The 8,982-nt window shown below is 34.2% G+C and overlaps 3 protein-coding genes and 1 long non-coding RNA gene across 6 annotated transcripts in view; all 4 read right to left on the reverse strand.

Moving 5' to 3' along the window:
- LOC147063844 (uncharacterized) overlaps positions 1–555 on the reverse strand; it is a 33,969-nt gene extending 33,414 nt beyond the window's left edge. For all 3 annotated transcript variants that reach the window (XM_085958915.1, XM_085958914.1, XM_085958916.1), the window contains exon 1: positions 268–555. In XM_085958915.1, coding sequence (XP_085815041.1) covers positions 268–339 — 72 coding nt within the window. In that variant the 5' untranslated portion in view covers positions 340–555. The remainder of the gene's footprint in view (positions 1–267) is intronic.
- A 2,687-nt stretch (positions 556–3,242) lies between these two features.
- Positions 3,243–5,170, reverse strand: LOC147063845 (uncharacterized). Its single transcript, XM_085959100.1, has 5 exons — positions 4,830–5,170; positions 4,384–4,509; positions 3,938–4,063; positions 3,492–3,617; positions 3,243–3,269 (listed from the first exon to the last, which is right to left on the reverse strand). Exons 1-5 carry the CDS (start codon positions 4,899–4,901, stop codon positions 3,243–3,245), a joined length of 477 nt encoding a protein of 158 aa, XP_085815226.1. The 5' UTR covers positions 4,902–5,170.
- On the reverse strand, positions 5,027–6,347 carry LOC147063846 (uncharacterized). Its single transcript, XR_015072013.1, has 3 exons — positions 6,228–6,347; positions 5,722–5,847; positions 5,027–5,053 (listed from the first exon to the last, which is right to left on the reverse strand). It is a non-coding gene; the product is annotated as an uncharacterized LOC147063846 (long non-coding RNA).
- Positions 6,348–6,545: 198 nt separating this feature from the next.
- LOC147063847 (uncharacterized) lies at positions 6,546–8,544 on the reverse strand. Its single transcript, XM_085959101.1, has 5 exons — positions 8,443–8,544; positions 8,111–8,236; positions 7,115–7,240; positions 6,673–6,798; positions 6,546–6,575 (listed from the first exon to the last, which is right to left on the reverse strand). Exons 1-5 carry the CDS (start codon positions 8,542–8,544, stop codon positions 6,546–6,548), a joined length of 510 nt encoding a protein of 169 aa, XP_085815227.1.
- Positions 8,545–8,982: the final 438 nt, after the last annotated feature.

Genomic DNA, 8,982 nt, shown 5'->3' on the forward strand with positions numbered 1-8,982 from the left:
CCTACATTAAATGATAAGGTATTGCAAAATGGCCAAGACTTCGACCTAAAAATTTAAGACGTTAAGGTAAACTCTCACGCAGGCATGAAAAGTGGATATTAATTTTGTGGGAAAATCATAACAACACTGGAAAGACAGTGTCATTCATATATGACCGCAAATAGTGAGACCTAACTCCAGCAATTGAGAACAAAAAAGTTTACTAATCTCCTTATTTTATTTGATGACAATCTAAGGTCAATGTACAATAATAATAATTGTTAGTACCTGATGATGGTAAGTGATGGCCAAACTTTTTTTTATGTCGGCGAGATTTGGATCGTCTGGTTTCAATTTCATTTCATAGATCTCAAGCGCTTGTAGATAGAGGACTACCGCCTCTTCATATTTACCCTAAAAGATGTTTAAAATATTTGTATTATATTAATTGCAGATTTTTTTGAATACCTACATCATCATCATCAGCCTGAATCTATCCACTGCTGGATGAAGGCCTCTTCAAGTTGCTTCCACTTCTCTCCGTCCTGTTTATTGCGTTGCCACGTACTTCCGCAGAACTTTATCATTTCATCGATCCAGCGGCCTCTAGATCTACCTTGTGGACGTTTTGTACTTCTTGGATACCACTGGATGACTAGATTTGTCCAACGATTGTCTCTTCTTCGAGCTATGTGTCCAGCCCATCTCCATTTAAGGCTTTTAATAAACTCTATTACATCGCAAACCCTTGTCTGCTTCCTTATCCACTCATTCCTTTTTTTGTCCTTTCGCGTTATGCCCAGCATGCACCTCTCCATACCACGTTGTGCTACTCTAAGTTTCTGGATCTCTTTTTTACTTAGGGTCCATGTTTCACACGCATATGTCATCACGGGAAGCACACACTGGTTGAACACTTTGCGCTTTAGGCACAGTGGAAGGTCACTTTTGAAGACATTATTCAGGCGGCCAAAAACACTCCAGCCTAGCTTTACTCTGCGAACAATTTCATCAAATATACATCCATCTATAGATACTTGTTGTCCCAGATAGATGTAGCTTTTCACCTGTTCGAGCTGAGTGCCATTGATGAGGATCTCTTTTTGTCCTGCAAAGCAGTTGAACATGACTTTCGTCTTTGTTACATTTATTTTCAAACCTACTTTGTTGCTTACTTCAGCGAGTTCCTGCATTCTGCTTTGGAGGTCTTTTGAGTCTTGCGAGAAAATTACTATGTCATCGGCAAAGCGCAGATGACTCAGGTATTCTCCATTTATGGCGATCCCTTTGTCATTCCAGTCAAGTTGCCTGAATAAGTCTTCAAGGGTAGCTGTAAATAGTTTAGGTGAGATTGTATCACCTTGTCGGACTCCTTTGCTGATAGGAAATCTGCGCGATGGTTTATGGAGATTTACAGATGCTAGTGCGCTACTGTATATATTATTGAAAATATTTATATAGCGTCCAGGGATTCCTTGTTTTCTGAGTGCGTCGAGTCTGGAACATTTCTTTATCGAATCAAACGCCTTCTCATAGTCTATAAAACCCATGCATAGTGGCAGTTTGTATTCCTGGTACCGCTCTATGATTTCTCTGACGACTTGGATATGGTCCATAGTGCTGTATCCTCCTCTAAATCCGGCTTGTTCTCTCGGTTGGTTCTCGTCTAGTACATTTTGCAGACGGTTTGAGAGAATTTTTTTGAACGTCTTGTAGAGAATAGGGAGTAGACTTATTGGACGATAATTTGCTAGGTCTTCTCTGTCACCTTTTTTGTGAAGAATGACAATGCTGGCATTTTTCCATACCTCTGGGACATCCTCTTTGCATATGCAGGCTGTGAACAATTGTGCAAGTACTTCATTTGCATCCTTCTCTGCTTTTTTGAGGATATCTATCGTTGAATACCTACATTAAATGATAATTCATTGCAAAATGGCCAAGACTTCGACCTAAAAATTTAAGACGTTAAGGTAAACTCTCACGCAGACATGAAAAGTGGATATTAATTTTGTGGGAAAATCACAACAACACTGTAAAGACAGTGTCATTCATATATGACCGCAAATAGTGAGACCTACCTCCAGCAATTGAGAACAAAAAAGTTTCCTAATATCCTTATTTTATTTGACGACAATCTAAGATCAATATACAATAATAATAATTGTTAGTACCTGTTCATGGTAAGTGATGCCCAAACTTTTTTTGACGTCGGCGAGTTTTGGATCGTCTGGTTTCAATTTCATTTCATAGATCTCAAGCGCTTGTAGATAGAGGACTACCGCCTCTTCATATTTACCCTAAAAGATGTTTAGAATATTTGTATTATATTAATTGCAGATTTTTTTGAATACCTACATTAAATGATAATTCATTGCAAAATGGCCAAGACTTCGACCTAAAAATTTAAGACGTTAAGGTAAACTCTCACGCAGACATGAAAAGTGGATATTAATTTTGTGGGAAAATCACAACAACACTGTAAAGACAGTGTCATTCATATATGACCGCAAATAGTGAGACCTAACTCCAGCAATTGAGAACAAAAAAGTTTCCTAATATCCTTATTTTATTTGACGACAATCTAAGATCAATGTACAATAATAATTATTGTTAGTACCTGTCTATCGTAAGTGATGCCCAAACAATGTATGATGTCAGCGAGTTTTGGATCGTCTGGTTTCAATTTCATTTCATAGATCTCAAGCGCTTGTAGATAGAGGACTACCGCCTCTTCAAATTTACCCTAAAAGATGTTTAAAATATTTGTATTATATTGATTGCAGATTTTTTTGAATACCTACATTAAATGATAATTCATTGCAAAATGGCCAAGACTTCGACCTAAAAATTTAAGACGTTTAGGTAAACGCTCACGCAGACATGAAAAGTGGATAATAATTTTGTGGGAAAATCATAAAAACACTGGAAAGACAGTGTCATTCATATATGACCGCAAATATTGAGACCTAATTCCAGCAATTGAGAACAAAAAAGTTTACTAATATCCTTATTTTATTTGATAACAATCTAAGGTCAATGTACAATAATAATAATTGTTAGTACCTGTTCATGGTAAGTGATGCCCACACTTTTTTTGACGTCGGCGAGTTTTGGATCGTCTGGTTTCAATTTCATTTCATAGATCTCAAGCGCTTGTAGATAGAGGACTACCGCCTCTTCATATTTACCCTAAAAGATGTTTAAAATATTTGTATTATATTAATTGCAGATTTTTTTGAATACCTACATTAAATGAAAATTCATTGCAAAATGGCCAAGACTTCGACCTAAAAATTTAAGACGTTAAGGTAAACTCTCACGCAGACATGAAAAGTGGATATTAAGTCAGTTGGAAAATCACAACAACACTGGAAAGACAGTGTCATTCATATATGACCGCAAATAGTGAGACCTAACTCCAGCAATTGAGAACAAAAAAGTTTCCTAATATCCTTATTTTATTTGACGACAATCTAAGATCAATGTACAATAATAATAATTGTTAGTACCTGTTCATGGTAAGTGATGCCCAAACTTTTTTTGACGTCGGCGAGTTTTGGATCGTCTGGTTTCAATTTCATTTCATAGATCTCAAGCGCTTGTAGATAGAGGACTACCGCCTCTTCATATTTACCCTAAAAGATGTTTAAAATATTTGTATTATATTAATTGCAGATTTTTTTGAATACCTACATTAAATGATAATTCATTGCAAAATGGCCAAGACTTCGACCTAAAAATTTAAGACGTTAAGGTAAACTCTCACGCAGACATGAAAAGTGGATATTAAGTCAGTTGGAAAATCACAACAACACTGGAAAGACAGTGTCATTCATATATGACCGCAAATAGTGAGACCTAACTCCAGCAATTGAGAACAAAAAAGTTTCCTAATATCCTTATTTTATTTGACGACAATCTAAGATCAATGTACAATAATGATTATTGTTAGTACCTGTCTATGGTAAGTGATGCCTAAAGAATGTATGATGTCAGCGAGTTTTGGATCGTCTGGTTTCAATTTCATTTCATAGATCTCAAGCGCTTGTAGATAGAGGACTACCGCCTCTTCAAATTTACCCTAAAAGATGTTTAAAATATTTGTATTATATTAATTGCAGATTTTTTTGAATACCTACATTAAATGATAATTCATTGCAAAATGGCTAAGACTTCGACCTAAAAATTTAAGACGTTAAGGTAAACTCTCACGCAGACATGAAAAGTGGATATTAATTTTGTGGGAAAATCACAACAACACTGTAAAGACAGTGTCATTCATATATGACCGCAAATAGTGAGACCTAACTCCAGCAATTGAGAACAAAAAAGTTTCCTAATATCCTTATTTTATTTGACGACAATCTAAGATCAATGTACAATAATAATAATTGTTAGTACCTGTTCATGGTAAGTGATGCCCAAACTTTTTTTGATGTCGGCGAGTTTTGGATCGTCTGGTTTCAATTTCATTTCATAGATCTCAAGCGTTTGTAGATAGAGGACTACCGCCTCTTCATATTTACCCTAAAAGATGTTTAAAATATTTGTATTATATTAATTGCAGATTTTTTTGAATACCTACATTAAATGATAATTCATTGCAAAATGGCCAAGACTTCGACCTAAAAATTTAAGACGTTAAGGTAAACTCTCACGCAGACATGAAAAGTGGATATTAATTTTGTGGGAAAATCACAACAACACTGTAAAGACAGTGTCATTCATATATGACCGCAAATAGTGAGACCTAACTCCAGCAATTGAGAACAAATAAGTCTCCTAATATCCTTATTTTATTTGACGACAATCTAAGATCAATGTACAATAATAATTATTGTTAGTACCTGTCTATGGTAAGTGATGCCCAAACAATGTATGATGTCAGCGAGTTTTGGATCGTCTGGTTTCAATTTCATTTCATAGATCTCAAGCGCTTGTAGATAGAGGACTACCGCCTCTTCAAATTTACCCTAAAAGATGTTTAAAATATTTGTATTATATTAATTGCAGATTTTTTTGAATACCTACATTAAATGATAATTCATTGCAAAATGGCCAAGACTTCGACCTAAAAATTTAAGACGTTAAGGTAAACTCTCACGCAGACATGAAAAGTGGATATTAATTTTGTGGGAAAATCACAACAACACTGTAAAGACAGTGTCATTCATATATGACCGCAAATAGTGAGACCTAACTCCAGCAATTGAGAACAAAAAAGTTTCCTAATATCCTTATTTTATTTGACGACAATCTAAGATCAATGTACAATAATAATTATTGTTAGTACATGTCTATGGTAAGTGATGCCCAAACTATGTATGATGTCAGCGAGTTTTGGATCGTCTGGTTTCAATTTCATTTCATAGATCTCAAGCGCTTGTAGATAGAGGACTATCGCCTCTTCAAATTTACCCTAAAAGATGTTAAAAATATTTGTATTATATTAATTGCAGATTTTTTTGAATACCTACATTAAATGATAATTCATTGCAAAATGGCCAAGACTTCGACCTAAAAATTTAAGACGTTTAGGTAAACGCTCACGCAGACATGAAAAGTGGATGTTAATTTTGTGGGAAAATCATAATAACACTGGAAAGACAGTGTCATTCATATATGACCGCAAATAGTGAGACCTAACTCCAGCAATTGAGAACAAAAAAGTTTTCTAATATCCTTATTTTATTTGACGACAATCTAAGATATATGTACAATAATAATTATTGTTAGTACCTGACTATGGTAAGCGATGCCCAATTCACGTTTGATCTCGGCAAGTTTTGGATCGTCTGGTTTCAATTTCACTTCGTAGATCTCAAGCGCTTGTAGAAAGAGGGGTACCGCCTCTTTATATTTATCCTAAAAGATGTTTTAAATATTTGTAATATATTTATTGTAGATTTTTTTTATACCTACATTAAATGAGAAAGAATGGACTTTGAGACAATAATAGGTATATAAAACTATTATAAAATATATAAAACATGGCAAACATAGAAGAATTAACTGATATTTTTATTATTTAACTAATAATTCACCAAAATTGAGAATGTAACATTCTGACCCCATAGTTTGAAAAGACATCAAATATATCTTCATCGGCCATATATGGTCATTCATATACGACCGCAAATAGTGAGACCTAACTCCAGCAATTGAGAACAAATAAGTTTCCTAATATCCTTATTTTATTTGACGACAATCTAAGATCAATGTACAATAATAATTATTGTAAGTACCTGTCTTTGGTAAGTTTTGCCCAATTCATGTTTGATCTCGGCAAGTTTTGGATCGTCTGGTTTCAATTTCATTTCATAGATCTCAAGCGCTTGTAGATAGAGGACTACCGCCTCTTCATATTTACCATAAAAGATGTTTAAAATATTTGTATTTTATTAATTGCAGATTTTTTAAATACCTACATTAAATGATAAGGTATTGCAAAATGGCCAAGATTTCGACCTAAAAATTTTAGATGTTTAGGTAAACTCTCACGCAGACATGAAAAGTGGATATTAAGTCAGTTGGAAAATCACAACAACACTGGAAAGACAGTGTCATTCATATATGACCGCAAATAGTGAGACCTAACTCCAGCAATTGAGAACAAAAAAGTTTACTAATATCCTTATTTTATTTGATGACAATCTAAGGTCAATGTACAATAATAATAATTGTTAGTACCTGATTATGGTAAGTGATGCCCAAATTTTTTTTGACGTCGGCGAGTTTTGGATCGTCTGGTTTCAATTTCATTTCATAGATCTCAAGCGCTTGTAGTTTCTGGCTTATCGCCTCTTCATATTTACCCTAAAAGATGTTTAAAATATTTGTATTATATTAATTGCAGATTTTCTTGAATACCTACATTTAATGATAATTCATTGCAAAATGGCCAAGACTTCGACCTAAAAATGTAAGACGTTAAGGTAAACTCTCACGCAGACATGAAAAGTGGATATTAATTTTGTGGGAAAATCACAACAACACTGTAAAGACAGTGTCATTCATATATGACCGCAAATAGTGAGACCTAACTCCAGCAATTGAGAACAAATAAGTTTCCTAATATCCTTATTTTGACGACAATCTAAGATCAATGTACAATAATAATTATTGTTAGTACCTGTCTATGGTAAGTTTTGCCCAATTCATGTTTGATCTCGGCAAGTTTTGGATCGTCTGGTTTCAATTTCATTTCATAGATCTCAAGCGCTTGTAGATAGAGGACTACCGCCTCTTCACATTTACCCTAAAAGATGTTTAAAATATTTGTATTATATTAATTGCAGATTTTTTTGAATACCTACATTAAATGATAATTCATTGCAAAATGGCCAAGACTTCGACCTAAAAATTTTAGACGTTAAGGTAAACTCTCACGCAGACATGAAAAGTGGATATTAAGTCAGTTAGAAAATCACAACAACACTGGAAAGACAGTGTCATTCATATATGACCGCAAATAGTGAGACCTAACTCCAGCAATTGAGAACAAAAAAGTTTACTAATATCCTTATTTTATTTGATGACAATCTAAGGTCAATGTACAATAATAATAATTGTTAGTACCTGATTATGGTAAGTGATGGCCAAACTTTTTTTGACGTCGACATTACGTACGTCGTATTTGACGACAATCTAAGATCAATGTACTATAATAATTATTGTTAGTACCTGTCTATGGTAAGTTTTGCCCAATTCATGTTTGATCTCGGCAAGTTTTGGATCGTCTGGTTTCAATTTCATTTCATAGATCTCAAGCGCTTGTAGATAGAGGACTACCGCCTCTTCATATTTACCATAAAAGATGTTTAAAATATTTGTATTTTATTAATTGCAGATTTTTTAAATACCTACATTAAATGATAAGGTATTGCAAAATGGCCAAGATTTCGACCTAAAAATTTTAGATGTTTAGGTAAACTCTCACGCAGACATGAAAAGTGGATATTAAGTCAGTTGGAAAATCACAACAACACTGGAAAGACAGTGTCATTCATATATGACCGCAAATAGTGAGACCTAACTCCAGCAATTGAGAACAAAAAAGTTTACTAATATCCTTATTTTATTTGATGACAATCTAAGGTCAATGTACAATAATAATAATTGTTAGTACCTGATTATGGTAAGTGATGGCCAAACTTTTTTTGACGTCGGCGAGTTTTGGATCGTCTGGTTTCAATTTCATTTCATAGATCTCAAGCGCTTGTAGTTTCTGGCTTATCGCCTCTTCATATTTACCCTAAAAGATGTTTAAAATATTTGTATTATATTAATTGCAGATTTTATTAAATACCTACATTAAATGAGAAAGAATGGACTTTGAGACAATAATAGGTATATAAAACTATTATAAAATATATAAAACATGGCAAACATAGAAGAATTAACTGATATTTTTATTATTTAACTAATAATTCACCAAAATTGAGAATGTAACATTCTGACCCCATAGTTTGAAAAGACATCAAATATATCTTCATCGGCCATATATGGACACCTCACAGCACCTCCAAGAATTCCTGTCACCCGCCAGTGTTCTTGCGCCATACAAATTATTATGTATCAGGCGCACACACAAAAAATTCACCACAATCTCTGACGTCGCCGCCACCTGAATATAGATGCCTATTTTAAGGACTAACACTTCTAAGTACGGTTCTGCATGGCAGTCTATGACATTACAAACAATAACTTTGTATTGACTTTTATTTCATTTATAGGTAAAACCCCACACAGACATGTTTCGAAAGCAGGACTATTCTAACCTATCGCTAAACTCCAATCAAAAAGTGATTATTAACGTGCTGTGTCGTATTCAGACAGTTAATTATCCCAGGATGTGAACCCTCAGGGAGTGATGATTTTAATACGGCCTCTCCTGACTGTTTTGACGCTCAGACACGTGATACTGCAATTTGCGTGCGTCGTTGCAGGTCTTACTTGATTCCAAATGCATCATATTAAAATCTTCAATAAGATATACAT

The sequence above is a fragment of the Rhyacophila brunnea genome, unplaced genomic scaffold (assembly GCF_057557595.1).
Source record: "Rhyacophila brunnea isolate RB1 unplaced genomic scaffold, BYU_Rbru_1.0 scaffold_8, whole genome shotgun sequence".
Taxonomy (NCBI): Eukaryota; Metazoa; Arthropoda; class Insecta; order Trichoptera; family Rhyacophilidae; genus Rhyacophila; species Rhyacophila brunnea.